The 21031-nt window shown below is 38.3% G+C and overlaps 3 protein-coding genes across 3 annotated transcripts; 2 read left to right on the forward strand and 1 right to left on the reverse strand.

Annotated features, from left to right (window-relative positions):
• Nucleotides 1–201: 201 nt before the first annotated feature.
• Nucleotides 202–5331, forward strand: LOC135583710 (plant UBX domain-containing protein 2-like). Its single transcript, XM_065168186.1, has 3 exons — nt 202–1194; nt 2994–3272; nt 4828–5331. Exons 1-3 carry the CDS (start codon nt 232–234, stop codon nt 5074–5076), a joined length of 1491 nt encoding a protein of 496 aa, XP_065024258.1. The 5' UTR covers nt 202–231; the 3' UTR covers nt 5077–5331.
• Nucleotides 5332–8118: 2787 nt separating this feature from the next.
• LOC103998019 (protein TIFY 6b) lies at nt 8119–11422 on the forward strand. Its single transcript, XM_009419383.3, has 7 exons — nt 8119–8277; nt 9057–9259; nt 9354–9628; nt 9737–9827; nt 9925–10288; nt 10550–10607; nt 11002–11422. Exons 1-7 carry the CDS (start codon nt 8226–8228, stop codon nt 11189–11191), a joined length of 1233 nt encoding a protein of 410 aa, XP_009417658.2. The 5' UTR covers nt 8119–8225; the 3' UTR covers nt 11192–11422.
• Nucleotides 11423–15059: 3637 nt separating this feature from the next.
• On the reverse strand, nt 15060–16464 carry LOC135650262 (transcription factor MYB20-like). The gene is made up of 3 exons (XM_065169537.1): nt 16073–16464; nt 15841–15970; nt 15060–15689 (listed from the first exon to the last, which is right to left on the reverse strand). Exons 1-3 carry the CDS (start codon nt 16203–16205, stop codon nt 15110–15112), a joined length of 843 nt encoding a protein of 280 aa, XP_065025609.1. The 5' UTR covers nt 16206–16464; the 3' UTR covers nt 15060–15109.
• Nucleotides 16465–21031: the final 4567 nt, after the last annotated feature.

Here is a 21031-nt window from a genome sequence, read left to right on the forward strand (position 1 = left end):
GGGCCCCACCACGCGTCCGTGAGTGAGTGAGAGGGGGCCACGGAAACGGCAGGTGGGGATCGATGGGGGCGTGCATCTACCTTCACACTAGTTGGATATTTTATTATTATATAATGTTTCATGTTCCCAACATTTAACGCTCAATTGTTTACCCGCTTGGCTGGCTCGTTTATGATGAGAGCCAATGGGAAGAGTGATCTTTTGGGATGCGTCTGTGGGGACGTTTTTATAATGCTCGAGGATCTTCCTCTCCGTCGGTCTCCTCCCAACACCCCCTTATGCTTCTTCGTCGTCGTTCTCCCTCCCTTCCCTTATTCCCAACTAATTCTACTACAAATCGCAACACAATCCTACATCTCCGAGTCCAGTATAATTCTTACCATTGTTGTTATGGATGACATGAAGGACAAGATGAAGGGGTTGCTGAAGAAGGTGAACAATCCCTTCTCCTCCACCTCCTCCTCCAAGTTCAAGGGTCAAGGCCATGTCTTAGGCTCCGGCACTCCTCCCTCCTCCTCCTCCTCCTCCTCCTCCTCCTCTTTGTCTCACCCAAGACCTTCCAATCCGCCTCCCCGATCCCTTCCCTCCCGCCCCACCCCGGCTCCCTCTTCCTCCTCCGCCGAGTTCGACCCCTTCGATCCCCTCATCTCCTCCGGTAGGCAGGTCAAGAACGGCCCCTCGGTCCCCGCCCCCTTCGCCTGCCCCGTATGCACCCGCCCCTTCCCCACCGAGGCCGACGTCTCCGCCCACCTCGACGTCTGCCTCGCCCACGACGCCTCCGCCGCCCCCGATCCCGCGATGGCCGACAGCAGCGACGTGGCCGCTCGGGTCTCTGCGTTCGTCTCCTCGGGGCCCCCGCAGGGAGCGGTGGAGGTGGTGCTGAAGTTGCTGGGAAACGTGGCAAGGGAGCCCCAGAACGAGAAGTTCCGGCGGATACGGATGGGGAACCCGAAGATCAAGGAGGCCGTGGGCGCCAGGGGAGGGGTGGAGCTGCTGGAGTCCGTGGGGTTTAGGTTAGCGGAGGAGGAGGGCGAGGTTTGGGCCACTATGGAGGCCCCGTCCGAGGAGCAGATTGCGGTGATTAAAGAAGCAACGACACTGTTGGAGAGTTGGAAGTCAGAGGGTTCTGTTCCGGTGGTAGTATCCGATGTGAAAACTCAGAGATCAATTGAGCCGAAGAAGATTGATAGGCAGGTATGTGCTTGTAGAATCTCTTCCCTGTGACATGATATGACTGGCATCTAGAAATAATTTGAAATATTTAGTTTATGCAATTTTGAATGCGTACTTAGTTGCATTGTTCAAATTATTTATTTATAAGGCAACTGTTGAAGTGGTTTTTGTTAGGAAGCCATCTAGATCTGCAAAAAATTATCATTTAAATCATATTAGGGCAAACCCAGTAGCTCCCACTGATTCATCTAGAGAGGATCGATATATGCAACCGTAGCTCTATGTTCAGAGAGGTTGTCTCTGAGACCTGAACACTGGTCGATAATAGGAGTGAAGTTGACTAGTTTAAATTCTATTGGTTCATTGATTCAGTATCAAAGGTTGAAATTTGGTAGTTAATGCAAGAATAACAATATAGATAGCTGTATCAAACAAGCATATAATTTCTTTGCTTTGAAATGAGAACACGGAAGGGAGATGTGCAAGTCAAGAAATTTTCATTTCACTTCCGAAAACAAAAGTAAGCCTCTTTTGCACTTGATATTATGCCTTCTTTTGTTTCTTTCTCCCCGTTCTATCTGTCATCTGCTACATATGCTTCGTTATATCTCTTAGCTCATAGCTTGTGTCGCCTTCGAATTGCTGCCTCTCTTCATCCTCATTGCTCCTTTTTTTGACTGGACACTTGGCAATTCCTTACCTTTGCTGCCCAATCTTCTCTTCTTCTCTATGTTACTTACCTATCCTTGTCGCTTGACTGGCTTACCTTGCCTCTATTTATCCATTTATTCCTAAGAGAGAAAGAAGAAAGGCTTCCTTCTCTGCGGCACCTGATCTTCTAATGTCTTAGCTATTCAGTGCGATAAGTAAGCCTTAAGCAACAACGTAGAAGAGCAGGAGGAAGAGTACTTTTTCCTTTGTGTCACCTATTTCACTCTTTCCACTCGGTACAAGTTTTTCGATTATATTTTCCCATTGATATTCGGTGCCTGTTGATATCATGGTGTCATACCAGTCTGATGCCTGGTCGTAATATGGTGCAGACTGTTAGTGAAAATAGAAAACTACTATATGACATAAAGAAACCAAAGCTGCTACCTAAATATGTAAAGTACAAAAAAAAAAGACTAATATCTCGATCAAGAAAAGAAAATGAGGAAATTCACTTTTATGAAGCAAAAGAGCTGAGAAGAAGACATGAGGTCGACTTGCAAATGAGAATGGATGTTTTCAGTGTATGTTGGTCGTTTCATGATTTAGAAAAAACGATCATCACAGGTCACATACTTAAGAATTTGTTGGTCAAATTGCAGTCTGCAATATAGCAGTGAACAAGACCAAAAAGAAATGAAGCTTCCACCATTAGGAAACAAGGAAATTTAGACACAGATTCGACCAAAAAATAAAAGAACAGCAATAGTATATCTTGTGATATTGTTGATTGCCGTAGGCATGAGATTGAACTACTTTTACTTTAAATTTAGCTATTCTGTTGCTTTACTTTATTTTAATATAGAAATAAGCTAGATTTTACTGAAAAGGGTGGGCTTTTGTGTCATGTTAAGATGCATACTGTCAAGTGAAAGCTTCTGATTGTCTACTTTAATGGTCAAATACCAAATTAATTTTACAGGTTAAAGTTTTCTTTCCTGTTCCTGAAAGTGTTCTTTACAGGTTAAAGCTTTTTCTTTGTTTTAATGTAGAAATAAGCTAGATTTTGCTGAAGAGGGTGGGCTTTTGTGGGATGTTAAGAGGCTTACTGTCAAGTGAATGCTTCTGATTGTCTACTTTAATGGTCACATGCCAAATTAATTTTACAGGTTAAAGTTTTCTTTCCTGTTCCTGAAAGTGAAGCAGCAAGGATTGACCTTCCAGATTCTTTCTATAATCTATCTTCCACTGAGCTAAAGAGAGAAGCTGATCTAAGGAAGAAAAGGTTGGCAGATTCTCAGCTATTAATTCCCAAATCATATCGGGAGAAGCAGGCCATGGCTGCTAAGCGTAAGTATAAAAGGGCAGTTGTTAGAGTTCAGTTTCCAGATGGAGTGCTTCTTCAAGGTGTATTTCTTCCTTGGGAGCCTACTACAGCACTTTACGAGGTTAATTCCTAAAACTTTATTTTTATTAAGTTTTTCATTCCCCTTGCTAGTATTGGTACGAGAGTATTATTATTTCTTTTGCAAACTGTAGAAGATGTAAACATTCTTGGTTGATAGAAAGACGAGATATAGTAATCGAGTATTTGTGATGGTTACATATCAAATTGCACTTTGGTCCTAGTTTGTCTGAGCACCATTTCATAATTTATTTTTTCTTTTGTGACTATAATGATACTCTTCATGTTAACCAAGTTTTTTCACAGCACTGGTCTTAGAGAAATGATTGGTTTTAGCTGTGTTGTACAAGCACAGCATTGGAGTCAGTTGTTTTTAGAAGGGCTATATCCTGAAGTTTTAACAAGTGAAATTCAGATTAGAGTCATTAGACTGCTACTTGTAAGGGCTAGAGATAACTCAGGTGTCACTACAATGAGGTATGAATTTCCCAAAATTTATCTGTAAGTTGCCATTGGTTTCATGCCTAACTTTAAACTGCAGATTAGACTGCTACTGAAGCCATCTTTGTTAGGACTACCCGTGGCAGTGTTGCATACTTTAAAAGGCTGTCTTATAGGGCATGAAAACACATCTATTCTTCCTCGTCCTCTACCTCCACCACCTCAGTCTTGTCCTCTTTGCCTCCGCCACCACCTTCTTCCCTCCTACCTCTCTTTTTTGTCTTCCTCTTCCATTCCCCTGCTTGTTCGTCCTCTTCTTCTTTCTTGTCAACTCGAAGCCTGAATTTAGGGATGACAACTGATGTGAAAAATATGGCCATGCTAGCAGCCAACTTGTCAGAAAAAAGCTTGGAAATGGCTGTTTGTGCCAAGTGGACCACCCTAATCGGCCAGAGATAGATGGTCCTAATGTTCTAAAATTGAGGGGCTGTTGTGAAAAATGCTAAGCATAGGGTTTATGTGCCATTTTGGTTCAGTTTAGGGATCATTGGTTGCATTAATCTTGTGGCTAATTTAACTGTTGACATTATGAATGCTTTACTACATACCATATCGTTTATCTTCTTTCTATCTACCAAAGTCAGGAATATATGGCTGTGCAGTAAATTTGTTCCCTCCGATTCTTCAATGCTAGCTTGTATATACTGGTTTTTATTTCTTGTATTATTGGAATATAGAAAAAATTTCTTTCGTTGGATTTTAGAAGATCATTCAGGCAATTTTATGGTCAATGCTTAGATCACCTGTGCTATTCATATTTAAGCTCTTTTATCCTGTAAATTGACCTATTACAAAATAGATTGTTATAACTTTGGTGATTTAGTTAAGCAACTGAATGTGGTGATTCAGTCTTCGTTTAGCAGCTTAATGTGAAAGGGCCTGTCAAATGCGAATTCTTAAAAGTACAAATTTTGGAAGACTTCCATGCCTCCCATTTTGTTTGTTGAGACCAATGTAATAAAGAAATGATTGGGTAAAAGATTTTGACTTATTTTTCCCTGTTTGGCAATGCTCATATATTTTTATTCATGTTAAATATTATCATCATATTGGTTGGGCTTTTAGGTGTGTATTCTAACTCTTACAGTATTCTGTAGTTTGTCAGCTCTGCTCTAAAGGACCCCAGTTTAGAGTTTGAGCTCCTACGGCCGGCAGTACCTAAGCTACGAGTGGTTCCTTTCGCAAAACCAGGAGCCCGGGCAACAACACTGGAGGAGGAAGATTTGGTCCCTTCAGCACTTGTCAAGTTCAAGCCAACAGAGACAGATTCCATGGTCTTCACAGGCCTAACCAATGAACTCCTCGAAGCCAGTGAACCACTAAATAGTACAGCAGCTTTGTCCTAACGATGAAGTGGCTGGCTGACTCGATCAGTCAAAACTCCTATTCTTTTCAATACGTGCTGTTTTGGATACCGTAAGAACTGAGCGATTTCTCTCCCCACTACGTTGTTTTTATTTGTTCTCATAGGGTGAAAGGATGTATTGGTGATAAACAAAATAAAAAATCAATTGGTTGCTGTGTGATCAGACGAATATACCGATGATGTATAAAGTGTAAGAATGTTCTTGTTGATTTCATGAAGAAAATTTTGAACTCAATATTGATATGAGTTGATGGGTGTTACAGATTATGTAACGAACGTCAAAAATTGGTTTGTCACTGAATGTTGATATGCTTCACGTGGATATGATATGTGAATCCTTGGTCGATATGATATGTTATGTGAATCCTGACACATTGGCTGAGTGGTTCTTGTCCGACATATCGGTGATGTAATTTATCTCAATGTTGATATGATCTATGATTCTGTGACATGTGGACTAATGAACGAAAGTAAAAAATCATAGTTACTGGACACTCATTCACATGTGAATGCGAATGTTGATATGATATGCTCTAACACATTGGTCAAGTGATTCTTGCTGATATGATATGCTTTGCCACATTGGTTGAGTGATTCTTACCAGCACATCTGTAACATAATTTTGCATTATGTTCATCTGAATCTCTCTCTCTGCCATCTCGACACCGACCTTGTGATCGAATCAAGCCCGAATTAGGTTGACTCCGCGACTTATGCAGATGCGTCGGATGATCAAAAACTTCATTAACCATGGACATGTCTGGTTTCTTTACCTTGATAAAAACCTGATTACAAGCTTACATTGGTAACATATTAGTTTGAACTATTTAGTTTTCCTCCTATCAATCCTCATATGATGAAATACTTATTATCACTAGAAAATTTGTAACCACAGACATTCCTCCGCACTGATGTACCAAAATGCGAGTTGAGGGCGGAATAAGAACATGCAAGCGAGCGGTGCACAAGTCGACAGGAACATGTGCTCCAAACAATTCTTTGTTCACCACACACCCAAAAGGAGATTGGACATGGATAACAAACATAGCGTGGATATGGCGACGAGCGATGGAGGTGAGGGATGGACAGCTCTCTGTCTCATATCCGAGGCAAAGTAGTTCCTTCTCATTTGTCAGCACATTTACTAGTAATTGAACTTGCAATTTAGATTTGTTAGACAACAAGTTGAAGTTACCACTATTGCTGGCAATCCCAACGCTTAGCCCAAGTGAAATATCGAAGAACAGAAGTTACAGATACTCATCTACGGGCGAACTAAATACCAGCTGAGACGAAGCATCTCGACGATCACGTAACTCGTGTATCATTTGACCCTTCACGAGAGACAGAGAGAGAGAGAGAGAGAGAGAGAGAGGTACGGGATTGCGTGGCCTCGGTGTTTGGACACTGCTCACAGCAGCGGCAGTGTCATTAGCAATATGATTGATGATGGAAGCCAAGTTGTTCGAGTCACGAGGGCACATGAATGCGTGTGGGTGGATAAGCTTGGCTTTTGGCACGCCTGTGTGCATATAATATAATACAATACATATCATTCCGGCCAATAATTCCTTCAGTCAACAGCAGCGGCTCAAGATATGCCAATGAAGGCATGCTGCTCCTTTCTTTGTCCTGCTCAAAGCGGAGCACTTGCCGACGACGAGCATTGGCCCGACCGAGGTGGTGGAAGAGCCACCCTTTCTCTTCTCCCATCTCTTTCTTTCCTTCTTTCTTTCTATCCCTTTCAGTCCTCCCCCATATTGTCTATCAACCAATCAAAATAATTTTTTTTTGCATCCCAAGTACGTTGAATAATTTTCATTAATCTCACAAAATCTAGGTAGCATCAACGAATTATTTTATGATCATCAAATCTGATAATTTTTTTGTAATAGATAACCAAAAAAATTTATACCAAACACGATCTCCAACTCAAGGCACAAATCGAAAGGCACGGCACGCTACCCCACCCCAATTGCTTCGTGGGTGTCTGCCGTGTCGTCCACTTTACTACCTTCACGAGTTGTGCTTTCAGTCGGGCACTATATATATATATATATATATATATATATATATGAGTTAATGCTTTATTATTAATTTGTTCTTTTAGCATTAGTCTCTTTTTCGTTACTTAAGTCCAAAAAAATTAAAGTAATTACAAAAGTTTAATAAGAGAGATTTTTCACCTTAGGCAAAGGAGAGTGAAGATTTTCATTTTCTGCAGGACTTAAGAAAAATACTATAAAACAAGTTATTAAATTAAAAAAATATATAAGTAACGGAAATTGCTCATATTATTCATGATGACTTTCATCGTCATAATTTAAGATAAGTTTGAAAAAAACATTATTTAATTAAAAGTTTAATTAACAAATTATATTTGAAATGAAAATTATACAAAATATTAGAATATTAGAATAATCAAAGAAGAGTGAAAAATTAATTTTTTTTTAACCAAATGGCACTAATTTTCACGTGCGACAAACATAGTTCAAGATTTTTTTTTTGGAATTTTCAGTTTGTATGGATTATTTTTTCTTTTTAATAAAAAAATATTCTTAAAATGTTAGAAAAAAAAATGAAATAGCAGCTCTGAATCGTTTTTTTTTCTTGTACAACTTAATATTAATATCCTTTTTCGGTAATATATTAAAGGTGTCAACGAACCATAAGAAGACTCGACAACAAGTTCGCGTTGTAACGGTGTTACAATTATGCTATTGTTTGGGATCCATACATTTTTGTGACCGTTAAATGCATGCGTGTGAACGACGGCCCACGCGCTGCTCGCTGGCTGGCTGAATCGAACGACCGCACGTGACCAACAACGGGGACCACCCCACGCCGCGGCGAGGTCAGCACCGATGTAATGGTGGGCGCGCGCACGTGGGCCGAAACCGGCGCCAGCCGGTGGCGCGCGCACGTGGGCCGAAACCGGCGCCAGCCGGTGGCGCCCGCTATCTGGTCGCTCGAGTTCCCCCTTTCCCTCCTCCCATCCCTATATCAACGACCGGAAGCGAGCCGGTTTCCTCTGATGCAGTCCTCTTCATTAATTCTCCAACGAGGGACGAAGAGGGGAAGGAAGGAAGCTTTGTTTCAGTAGGATTTCTGCCTTGATCGGATCGAGTGATGGAGAGGGATTTCCTGGGAATCTACGGGAGGGAAACCAGCGAGGAGCCGGGTATTACATCCTTCTTCAAGCTTTTCTGTTGGGTCCATTGAGCCGTGCCTTGTTTCTCATCTTCTCTTCCATTTTCTGTCGAAGAGTGTCCCTCTTTTTTCTCCTTTTCGAGGCTAAAGATGCGATCTTGGATGATCGTCTTCTAAAATGATCGGAGATTAGGCTTTGTGTTCTTTGTTTGCGCTTTTGATGTCCTGTGATCTTGCGTAAACGTTGATAAATGGATTGGGCATGTGGTACGGTAATACTTCTGGTTATCGAAGGCCGGGACTTGGATCGCCTCTGTCGCTCTTGTAGCAGAAATTCTTTAGTTCAGATACCTAATTTTCTGAGTTATTTACTCTTTTGATGAATTTAGTTTGTTTTCATGTTCTGAAGATTGGATTGCCCGGTTTATGAGGGTGTCTTGCTTTGATGTCCTTTTGCTATTAGTCAATTGTTGAAAAGGTCTGAAGCTCAACGTGTAAAGATTTAGATGGCGTTCTTGCAAGAAGCTTTAAACTAGGATCTTGGGGCTTTAATTACTATGGCTCAAGTTCTACTTGAGAGTGTGTGTTTTATATTCTAACCTAATGTGAAGAACCATTGCGGAAGGAAAACAGAGCACTTGGTGTTCTAATGCATCATATTGTAACTGGTGGTTTTTTTTTTTTTTCATAGGTCTGAGTGGATAATTGATAGCTTGTGATAAGAATCAATAGTCAGATTAATTGTTGGTGCTTTTGATTTATTTCAAATTTCTCTTCTGAATTTGTTTATATTTTCCTTGGAACTCTCAGATCTTTTACGAGGTTCGGCGGTAAAGTGGCCTTTCTCGAATAAGGTCTCTGCCATGCATCAATTCATGTTCTACAAGTCCTCCCAAGAGGAGCAACCAAGAAACCATGTCTTCGACAAGAACTCATCATTTAGATTTCAGTGCATATCAGCCTTGGATGCCTTTAAGGCCAATCAGAAAACCCCCCATGCATTAGCAGCTCAGGTATACATGTCTGTCATGATAATCTAAACATCATGAATGAAGCTTTCATTTTGCTTACCGAAATGACATGTTCATGTGTCACACGATCTTGTAGAAATGCTCGAGTGTTGATAGGCAAGGCTTCAGCCAATATCCCCTGCAGGCATATCAAGCTCAGAACACTGACTCCTTTGATGCTATGCATCACCAATTAAATGAGGCCAAAACATTTCCATTGGCCTCACATCACAGCAGTCCTTTCTTCAAGGTTCAGCATGCCCATGGTGGTCCTAATATAACAGTCACCAACACTGAGCAGCAAACTTTTAGAGGTGGAGCTGCAGTTAACACCCCTGTTGGTGGACCTCTTGTTGGAGCCTTTGCTTCAAGGTAAAATTAATTGGGTATATGCTTCCAAAATAAGTCTTCGATTCCTATTATGAAACACTGGCTTTTTTTATCTTTTGACAATATGATATGGTTGATTTTTTTCTTTAGGAAGGCGCCCCAACCCACTTATATGACTGCTCAGCTAACTATTTTTTATGCGGGTTGTGTGAACGTGTATAATGATGTTCCATTGGATAAGGTATTTGTTTTATATCTCATGGTGTTGGCATTCGTTGGATGATATGAAAGGTACCACAGTTGTGAATCTGTTTCGTTAATTTAGCAATTCTTTTCAGGCTCAAGCAATTATGTTGTTGGCGGGTAAAGAATCTAATGCAACTTCAAATGCAATGAATCCTAGACCTGAAGTACCAACCACAGCCACAGTGCCAATCAAAATGGCAGGACCCAATGATTTAAGTTTAAAGCAGTCCTCCATCCCTAAACCATTTTGCGTGACATCAACCCATTCGGGTCTCTCAAGCCCGATTTCAGTTGCATCTCACACAGTGGGTAGCTCAGGGAATGGTTCAAGCACCAATGATGATACAACAGGGCCTAAAGCTAGTAATCCACTGGTCCCAACAAACCGGAAAAATGTCACCAAAACTTTGTCTGCTGCTTTAGGCTCAGAAACTGTGGAAACTAGCACTCCTAAAGGTAATGTTCTCCATGGTTCCATGAATTGGCAAGCTATGTTTCTTCAGAATATTGGGGTGCACCAAGTATTGAGGTGAACAATTGTATTGTATACGTGAAATACATCCATCAGTCAGTATCTATGGTTAGAGAAGACCCTTGTATTTCACATGCACATCAAACAAACCTCAATCGTTCTATTTGTTTTTCCTACTCACTATAGGAATTTGTTTTTTCAGTATTAGCATGTTCAACTAAATAGATAACCATCTATGTCTGCAGCTGTACCTCAAGCTCGGAAGGCATCACTGGCACGATTCCTCGAAAAGCGCAAAGAGAGGTGGGTCTGTCATGTTCATTTGATTTCATTCCTTAGAATAGTTGGCTACTTCATGAGCTATGTCCATTAGATTATCTCTTTGATTTTGTACCTGATTTGATCCAATGCATGACCTCTAACACTAAGGACCATCCCTAGTTTCTTTCGTGAATTTATTTCATTTCAAGCATGATACTTTGTGCTAAATGAAGACCATGACATATTTATGTTATTTCTTTGGGGATGCAAACAAGGACCATTTCCTAGGTTTTTTTTTTGTTGTGAAATTATATTCCAAACATAACACTCAGAGCTAAATGAAGACCATGACATATTTATTTTCTTGTTTATCTGGGTATTTCTCCCATCCACCCAAGAGAGAGGTCCGTCGCTTGACTTGCTTGCTCCATTTCAGGATGACTAGTGTCATGCCCTATTCTTGTTCAAAGATAAGCCCAGAGAATGGTAGTGGATTTGAGAGTTGCAATGTGTCAAGCATATCTTCATCAGCTGATCTCAATCTTTCAAGCAATCGAGAGGACTCATGGTTTGTGGCACATCCGAAGGGCAGCATGGATAGTGGGGAGTCCCTAAGCAGTAAGTGACGTTTATCGGTAGAGTCATGCAATGTGCAATTCAACTATTTGGTCAGTGGAGCATGTCATATAATGTTGGACAAGAGAAGTTATTATAGGGAACTGTCATATTAGAGAGTTCTGTTGAAATGTAATCGGACTTGTCCAGAGATCTCTTATCATTTGTCTTCTAAATGTTATCATTTCTCTATCTTAGAGAAAAATAAAAATGATGTCAATATCAGGTGATAGATTTTGTTAGTTTTTAGAAGATTGCTGAAAACTAACAATAGTTTCTGATGATTCCTTGAGAAGCACAATTCACTCAAGCTTGCAATTTCAGCACATCAATTAAGCAAGCCTTATATTTTTCAGAGTCATGTTACATATCAGAATATCCTTCTTATAATGCACACTGATTGAACGGGAAGGCAAGGAATTCAGCTATGGTTGTCCATTCTATCTTGTTTATTCCTGTCAATATCTGCATCTAAGAAAGCAAATGGCATCATCTAACAGGGAGAACTTATATTGTATCTTCTGTGCTGAATTAGAGCATATTCTGTGCCGAATTTTTTTTTTTCATTCTTTTTCTTTTGTGCATGTTATTTTCTTAGAGGCAAAAACAAACTCTTTGATTTTGGTATAAAAGCAATACTTCCAAATTTGTCAGAGACTATATTTAATATCAGGGAAGCATGCATGATTCATCGAATATTCCATGCCATTCTCTCAAACAGAACATGTAGGATATGTTTTGCATGCATTTCCAATGAAGAGAAATTGATCTAAAAATAAGGACTGAGGGTTGATTCTTGTTGGCTTACATAGAGTAAGATTAGGTTGCTTGCAAATTACCTTTCTATTTGGGTTTGGTCAGCAGGTTGATGAACCTCATGTGGGGTCATTAATCAGTGCTCTTCATCTTCACCCAATTGGGAGATTGATTTCATGGATTCTTATACGCAGAAAAATACTGAAAGTGATGTTTCTTTGCAGCATCTCCTCCTCACATTTCATAATGCACCACTACATCTCTGTCATGTCCATCATCATCCGATAGCTGAGGCCACAAACTATGCTCTCTTTCATGAGGCAACTCCAAGCAAGTCGGTATTGGGAGTCATAGGTAATCTACATCAATAACTATAGCAGTCCATATGTGTCTTCAATCTTTGCCTTGTCTCTGGAACATAGTTACAGGAAAAATCAGAATCAGAATTCACCAATTAGACTGTTTAAATCTTAGAAAAGATCAAAATATTCTTATAATCATTATTTGTTATAAAAAGATTTGATAGAAAAGGAGTGGCTCACATGGTGTCATGCTTTCATATGGGAGACAGCTTCTCAAATTTCGGACTTCATATTTCCTTTCCCAAGCATCTATCACATTTGGATTCACTGATGTCATGTCACCACATGCATGTATTATAAAAAATGAGTAATTGGACCCCACCTATGAAAAGATGAGCATATAACAACATCTCCCATTTCAGACCATTACAACTACAAGGAAACTGAGTCACATCATATAGCTATAAGATAAATGACAGAATTAGGATTAATATTAGTTTTTTGAAATCTAGAGTCAAAGTGTTTTTCTTTTTCTAATTTATGATCTAAGATACCAGGTTCTTGCAAAAGTAAGAAACCATGCATGAAGTCTTTGTAGATTTTGTGTGGAACCTAAAGATTCCATCAAACTTTTCTTTCTTTTTGCTAAACCTTTTTTTCTTACCAAAAGCAAAATATATTAACTAAGCATATGAAGTAAAAAAAAAAAAGAGTAGGTTAAAGCAAAAATAAAGAAAAGAAAAAGCCCCACTCCTCTCTTTAAAAATATAAAGTCTTAATTAGCTTAACATGATTAGTTTATTATATATATAGATGAGTGAATAAAAAGAAATCAAAAAAACTCTAACACATCATATTAAATATCCTCAATAAAAAAAAAAAAATCAGATTCCAGTTATCACATGCAAAAGAATAACAAAAAGAAGAAACAATTTGGAATTGACTTCGGTTTCAACTCACAAAAGTAACACATTGCAGTGTAACACACACTCAAATTGACAAATATGTATCACAGTCGAATATGGTCCCTGTTTATGATATGATTGGGAGCACAAAATGAACCCACATTCCAAGTCAGTCCAAAATAAGCAATTAACTCTCCACATGTGAATTCAAACTAGTGAATTATGTGTTTCATAACACCCTAACTCTAGGGTTACTTAATAGTTCTAATATGCTTCAAGTGAGAGATTGTGATAGCAAGAAAGTTTGGTAAGCTTTTGGACCTATTACTTAAGATAAGATTGTCAGAATATACATATAGTTCAAATGGATTTGGACTATTAGTTCCAACCTCTCATATTTGTCCACATAAATAATGAAAGTTATTTCATATAATAGCCACCAAAGTATTATGAACTTTTAGGTATCAATATATCTGCTCATTCTTCACGTATATTCCTTCTTCTAACACACACACACACACACACATTCTCAAGGTTACAAATGTGTTAAATAATTTTCAGTCAAATGATAATAAACTTACAAAAATATTGACTACAAGGATATACACATATATATTCAAGTTATATATATGGTACCATTAAAATAATAGAGGTAAGTACAAAAATAATTGAATTAAAAGGTATAGATATGCAATTTAATCAATTAATTCTATTTGTGGCAACAAGAAATTTATATAGTGGTTGACTATTATTAATATTAATAATAATAATAATATTATTATTATTAATGTTATTATTACTAGGGGGTTTTTTCATGAATAAAGAGTTTGAGTCATGGTGGGGATGAATAACAAGGCATTTAATTATAGAGGCTTCGTATAATATGATCAATATGATGATGATGATTATTATTATTATTATTCTTACAGTAATGATGCAAGCATGATGTCATGTTTATTCTCACCATGCACTAGTTGCCACAACCTCAATTTTCAACCAAGATTTTTGTTGACTTTGACATTAACTACAAGTCCACGTCAACTAGAGAGAGAGAGAGAGAGAGAGAGAGAGAGAGAGAGAGAGAGAGAGAGAGAGAGAGAGAGTCACTGTGGTCGTGAATGACAACATCCCCACCACGACTCAAAGATTCATAAAGTTGGAACCATTAGCATTGACCAGAGAGAAACAGTCAAAAACTAGGTGCCTTGTGCCATAATTTTCAAGTTTAACCTGTTCTGATAGTGGTGCAGCTTGATAGACTTTAGCAACTTTGGATCGTCGTCCAAACCAAGAACATGTTTAATGAGGTGAGTTGCAGTGGCATATATACAGCGGTTGGAGTTTTATATGTACATGTATTGAATTGATGATGGAAGCACTTTGACCATGTAGCACCTATTTGTCCTCATTGTAATCAGAGTCATGCAGAAACTAATCTCGGAGTTCAACGTCGAGACATCAAAATATCGGCACCGGATCTAAAATGTTTCTATCCATACATGGTCAAAACGCAACATGGATAGAAGAATATTATAGCAATAATTATAAAATAATATGATTGTACAACTAAATACAAAAATTAACATGGATTGAAGTCAATCTCTCTCTCTCTCTCTCTCTCTCTCTCTCTCTCTCTCTCTATATATATATATATATATATATATATATACACACACACACATCATTTTCTCTCAGCATGACCAAATGACGTACATGTAGATTGATTGACCGCAGCCTTATTGTTACTCACTCACCTATTAACTTGTCATTTTGAGGGATATTGGTGTCTAGCTATTTATTTCATTTTGTGGTTGTATTTAAGTTCATGATGGAGAAACGTACATCGAATCAAATAGTTGAATGTGTTTTCTGCACATTTAACTTAAGAAGACTCTTTTTGCAATCATTTTTTCAGCAAAATGGATTTTCATTGTTCGTCAAATCACAAAACCATCAGAAAAGAGAGTCAGAAGAGGTCATGTTTCCATAGCTCCTCTCCATGAATGGAAAACCATACAGTTAAGTCATCCACACCCCAGAGATACGTGGATTCTGGCAACTCCATGAATGAAGCAGGTTCGATCGGCCCAGCTTTTGCTGATGAACCGGTGGAGGAGCATGATGATGATGAGGATGAAGACGAAGAAGAAGAACCACAGGGGATCAGTATCTCATGCGGTTGTATTATTGGCACCTCATCAGTGCAGAATTCGGGGCAGCTGCTAAGGGATGCATCAGCAATGTCAGGTGCACGATCGGACGTGCTCACTGCGCTCTTCTCTTCTGCTTCCGGTGCTTCATCTACCTCACAACAATACTTTGAGGTGGCCTCCTCGGCTTTCTGATCTCCATTAGACCAAGCATCCCCGTGTCGCCGTTGCTGCTTCGGCTGCTGGTGGGTCTGCTCGTTGGCTGAAGGGATGATGGGCATGTGAGTCAGGGGATCGGTGCCTATCTTCCTCAACTTTTTCTTTATGTAGGTGTTCCACAGGTTCTTTATTTCATTATCTGTTCTACCGGGGAGATGAGATGCAATCTTCGACCATCTACCAGAAGAAGTAAAGGGAAATAGAAAGGCTTTTTGCTTCAGCTAAAGTGGAGCCCAACAACACAAACATAATAACATATCATTACACATGAGAGAGAGAGAGAGAGAGAGAGAGAGAGAGAGAGAGAGAGAGAGAGGGGGCAAAGAACCTGTTGCCGAGCTGAGAGTGGAGGTCGATGACTAGCTTCTCCTCGGCATCCGATAGCAATCCCCTCCTCAGGTCAGGCCTGAGATAGTTTGTCCACCTTAGCCTGCAACTCTTTCCACACCTCAGCAGTCCTGTATCAACAACACCAGATCATTTGCTCAGCCCAAGCACTCCTGTTCCCCTCAGAACTCCCTCCCAGAAATCATACTCTCCTGATCACAAGAGAAGCAAACCTGCAAGCTCGGGCACAGCTCTCCAGCAGCATTTCCCATGGTTGAGCATGAAGTTGACGAGCTTCCTATCCTCCTCAGCTGTCCAAAGCCCCTTCTTCAACCCCACCTTCTCACAGCATGGCTTCCTCCCCATTCTCTCACAACAAAACCACTTGAATTAGAAGAGGGCACACAGAGAGTGCCTATCAACTCCTCTCTTTCCTTTATAGCTCAACCAATCTCGAACCTTATGCCTGTCTCATCTACGTGTCAAGTGAAACTAATGGGCCCATATTTCTTTGGAAATAGAAAGAGATTATGATGCGTGCTTGCACCAAAATGGTTGGTGGAGATTGATCGTATGGTGTTCATGAATTCTTATCTCTTGCTTTCAGAAAGCCTGTGTTATCATGACGATCGATTGCTCTGTGGTCGAACTTATATAATTACTACTAGCAACTATAAACGAGGAAATGAACATTTAGTATTCCACACAAAGACTTGCAGCAGCCAAGACAGCTCGATATGTAGTATTCTTATCCTCCACTTGTGTGTGTGTGTGTGGGTAACGAAAGAGACGCTACAGAGACCACTTCTACTTGGATTGTGTGGATAAAAGGATACGTAGTAGAGTGTTGAAAGTAGTAGCATCAATTATATTCTACATAGTAGGTTGAAATGCCGCCAATAGTATTTGAATTCAGTTTGTCGAAATGGGAACTTTGGATTTCTTGGTCAATTAGTATAAGTGGTTCTGGTTTGACCAATCAGCATTGGACTTTGACCTTTGGTGAAAAGTGTCAATTGGGCTTAATGAATATGAAGAAGATGGAGACATAATTTATTGTCGAATTTCTCTTTTCCCACACATGGTTTTCCATTGCCATCAATATTAAAGGCATAAAGTTATCAATAAAAAATGGAAGAAAAATGATTAAAAATAGTACCCAAAAACGTCTAAACATCATCACTACATGTCGATTTGCTAAACATTATTCTTTTAGCACACAATTCAAAATTTGAGGAAAGATAAACGGTGAAGATCGAATTCGATCGTACGAAAATCACGAAACAAAGACAAAGATATTTGTTATCTGCCTTATTCAATCCCAAGACTTTGTTATAAAGGTTCCAAATCTCTATCAGCTGTTTGTTTTGACACCTTGATTAGTTGCACATCAAAAGCAATAGGGGTTATCATGACACATCAGGTGAGATGGACCCACTCCTTAGAACTTGTGCTTAAGTGGTTTCCATCACGGGATTGGAAACCATCATTTGAGAAGAAAGTTTCAAGATTAAGAATCCATGAGTCATGCAACCGACTTTATTACCAGCTTGGGGAAGACTCTCTCCCTCTTATTTTGTCTACAATTCTCGTTTTGTAGCACCCACATATGAGATTGGAATGGCTTGAAGGTTGAGTACGTAGTAATACAAGTCTTGATAATGACTTGGAGATTTAGATCTCTAAAACTCTTCAATCTTCACTGATTAATCAGACATCAGTTTATTCGGAGCCTACAAAATAATGATGACTGTTAGTCTCAGACCTTAGCATCATACATTTGAAGATGGGGCATTAAGATTAGCAAAAGTGATCCCCTCAACTGGTTGAATTCGAACAGCATGATTTCATTAATAATAGACAACTCAGAACTCTGGAATTCCGGCCTTTAGTGTGTTCTCCACTGTAGATATTCAGAGGAGAATAACATGTCTATTATTCAGTATGAAGATAATTGAAACTGAGACTTCAAAGCATGAGCCAAAAGTATCAGCTTTTGAGTGTCTAAAATAGAATTCAGTATTGCTGATGGCTGAGTGATAGGATTTGTCATTGCATTATCAAATTATTGGCTTTGTTTCTGGGCACCCTTTTCTGACAAATTATGACCACAGGTATATGAGTGAGGTGAGTAGGTTGGCCCTTCCAGAGTTTGACTGAAGCTTTGTAACTTGAAGAGAAACTTCTGAGTCCTACTCGAACCATTCTAACAACACTATGGTATCTGAAGGTTTATAAGATTTAGGATGGATTGAAGCTGCAATGTGCTTATGGGCAGTTTGTAAGTGGTTTGATTGCTTCGTTTTTTTTAGACTCTGTTAGAAATTTGTACTTTCATTTGGTTTTCAATCATCTCTAGATTGTGTAAAGCATAATTTATGTAATTTTTAGGTAGTAGGATTCGTAAATGTGAGTAATCTTATGAACTGCTTCGATATAGAGGTCTTATGAAGAAAACAAAGTACATATCCACAGATGAGACATCTGGGGGGCAGGCTTGGTGACCAAGAACAGGTCTGATGCCAAAAAGAAGCCATGCAAAGTGTGGTGCAACGTTTCTGTCTTCAATTTGAACCTTTTCTGGGTAGCCCTCATGATATTTGAATTAGTAGGAGCAACCACTGGTTGAGCTTCAAACACAGAATCATGATACTACAAAAGATCCACATCAATCAAGCCTCAGATACATAACATGTTTTGTAATATGTGACTGCATTATTTCACTATATTGATCTCATGAACCAAAGTGATGTGCCAGCCAAAGCAACTTCTACTTACCATCAGATAACACTTGTAAAGAACAAGGTCTACGAGAAGAGAGAGCCCTGTCAGATGAGTATATCAAAGCCAGGAGAAAATATTTTCATTCAGTAAGCACATTTATCATCCTTTTGCCTTCAAACTACTTTTGCAGTAGTTTGCTGCAAAATTGCAGTCCTCAGCTTCATTTGCCTTGGCAGATAAGATTCTGACATATAAGCAGATGCTCTCCGGGAAGTCGCCAATGTGCACTAGTGGTCTTCATTTGATGGCCCTAATCATTAGTCTTTTAGAAGAATCTTCTTCTCATTGTAGCACTGGCCGTCTTGCCAACTCACATGGAAACCATTTGGTGACGGATGATTTTGATTGATGACAAGTTGATCCAGGAACTGATGTGAAGGAACAGACTTGCAGCTTAAGTCAGTCAATCTCCTTGTTGCTGGAACTGAACCATTTCAAGTCATCTTTATGAGATTAAAAGTGCTTCATGAGAATATGCCACTGTGTCCCACTTGTGTGTCTTTAAGCTCACTCAGAAGCTACAATTCATTTTTAGGGAATTGGTGGGTAGTTACAATAACCTTATCAAGATGTTCATTTGTGAGTGTCTATGTTAGATTATATGATTTTATTTAATTAAATAAGATATATTATATATTTTATTAAATTTTAATTATAGTTATCAATTAATAAAAAAATTATTTATTATAAAATTCCTTAAGAGATGATTTTGATGGGAGGGACTCTTCTATTTTATTATTTTAGACTCTCTATTCTCACCTATAAATAGACAGAATCTCTTATGGATTACATAAAATGATCTAATCTTAATTTTCCTTAGTCTCTATTTCGTAGCTTTAGTGGTGGATAACAAAATAGAAGAAGATGAGCATGGTTTTTCTTGCAAATCAACATTGATATAACTTTCGATGACCATAAGTTTACAGATAAAATAAATATTCCAAATGGTATCAAAAGGTATACAATCTTAATCTTGATATATTATTATTTGATTTAGATTCTAATATTAAATTTTTTGCATAATAAAAGCATTTTTAAAGTTTTTATGCTTACAATTATTGTTAGAATCATGTTTTAAAATCAAAATAACTTATATTATTAAGAAATTTTAGATCTATTTATGATTACATATGTTCATCTTTTGATAGATTAATATTATTTTTAAATTAATCCATGATATATTATGTTTGATCTTTGAATCTATTCCTCCATACTCCTTGTTTGCTTATGGGTGATGTAATGTCAAGTTGTCGATCAACTCCGTGAGAATGCTTATGGGTGATGTAATGCCAAGTTGTCGATCAACTCTGTGAGAATGAGTATGCACAGAGTTGAAAACGGGATATTTGATGTAATGCTTATGTATGTCCGCGCCTTTCAGTTTTGTTCATACTTTACACAATATGTAGAGGATTGGTCGTGAGCTTTATAGTCCCATTTTGGTTAATTTTGGTAGTCATTTTAGGTTTATAAATGAAGATTGTGTCATGTAAGTAGGGATTTCGATTTGTAGTGAACCATCTTGGACTATTTATTATACGATCATTCAGAGCTTGTGGAGTCTATATTTATAATTTACATTAGCTATAAAGTGTTTATTAAAATGATTGCTTGTGGATCTTGAATGAAATACTTTCTCTAACCCGTTTTCTCTTTTGTAGGTCCTAAGAGACCATAGGAGATTTTGGAGAGGTTGATCTTTACAAACGGATACGTAAAGGTGGCATACAGACTTAGGTAAAACCAATTAAGTTCGTAACAACAAGGTCATGCATCATGATGGTTGTATGCTTCATGCAGGCCATACATAACAGGCACACCACATTTCACAAAGATTACGACTATGTTGCTGGTCATGATCGACCACGGAGGGTTGGTGATGTGCAGACGATGGATGGATGCACATAGTGAAGGCACCATAGGCAACACATAAATACACTTAATTGGTTTAGGATAATCGTGCATTAGAAGGTCACAGGCAACACATAAGATTTAGGATAAAATGTAGGAGAGTTCCTCTTGACAAAATCATCTTATAAGAAATCTTATCATAAATAAACTTTCTTTTTTATTGAGTGATAATTATAATTAAAATTCAATCAGATATATAATATATCTTATCTAATTAAATAAGATCACATAATCTATAATTCTCTCATTTGGACCATTGATTAGTTAGATATAAAAAAATTTAAAATTAAAATAAAATTTATTTTAAAATAATTTTATCTAATTAGATTTTAAAAGTTTTAAAATGTATTTTATATATGATCATAAATTTTAAAATAATATAATAAATTTAATAAATTCAATAATACTAGATTAACTTGGATGCAAGTCAAAACGATTATTATATCTATATACCTAGATATGTTATCTCTCTCTCTCTCTCTCTCTCTCTCTCTCTC

The sequence above is a fragment of the Musa acuminata genome, chromosome BXJ3-9 (genome assembly GCF_036884655.1).
Source record: "Musa acuminata AAA Group cultivar baxijiao chromosome BXJ3-9, Cavendish_Baxijiao_AAA, whole genome shotgun sequence".
Lineage (NCBI taxonomy): Eukaryota > Viridiplantae > Streptophyta > Magnoliopsida > Zingiberales > Musaceae > Musa > Musa acuminata.

Coding starts and splice junctions, on each gene's coding strand:
- LOC135650262 (XM_065169537.1), bottom strand. CDS start 16,205: ATGGGGAGGAAGCCATGCTGTGAGAAGGTGGGGTTGAAGAAGGGGCTT. Junction 15,971..16,072: donor AGCTGTGCCCGAGCTTGCAG/GTTTGCTTCTCT, acceptor TTGTTGATACAG/GACTGCTGAGGTGTGGAAAG. Junction 15,690..15,840: donor CACTCTCAGCTCGGCAACAG/GTTCTTTGCCCC, acceptor TTCTTCTGGTAG/ATGGTCGAAGATTGCATCTC.
- LOC103998019 (XM_009419383.3), top strand. CDS start 8,226: ATGGAGAGGGATTTCCTGGGAATCTACGGGAGGGAAACCAGCGAGGAG. Junction 9,260..9,353: donor CCCATGCATTAGCAGCTCAG/GTATACATGTCT, acceptor ACGATCTTGTAG/AAATGCTCGAGTGTTGATAG. Junction 9,629..9,736: donor GTTGGAGCCTTTGCTTCAAG/GTAAAATTAATT, acceptor TTTTTTCTTTAG/GAAGGCGCCCCAACCCACTT.
- LOC135583710 (XM_065168186.1), top strand. CDS start 232: ATGCTCGAGGATCTTCCTCTCCGTCGGTCTCCTCCCAACACCCCCTTA. Junction 1,195..2,993: donor CGAAGAAGATTGATAGGCAG/GTATGTGCTTGT, acceptor TTAATTTTACAG/GTTAAAGTTTTCTTTCCTGT. Junction 3,273..4,827: donor CTACTACAGCACTTTACGAG/GTTAATTCCTAA, acceptor AGTATTCTGTAG/TTTGTCAGCTCTGCTCTAAA.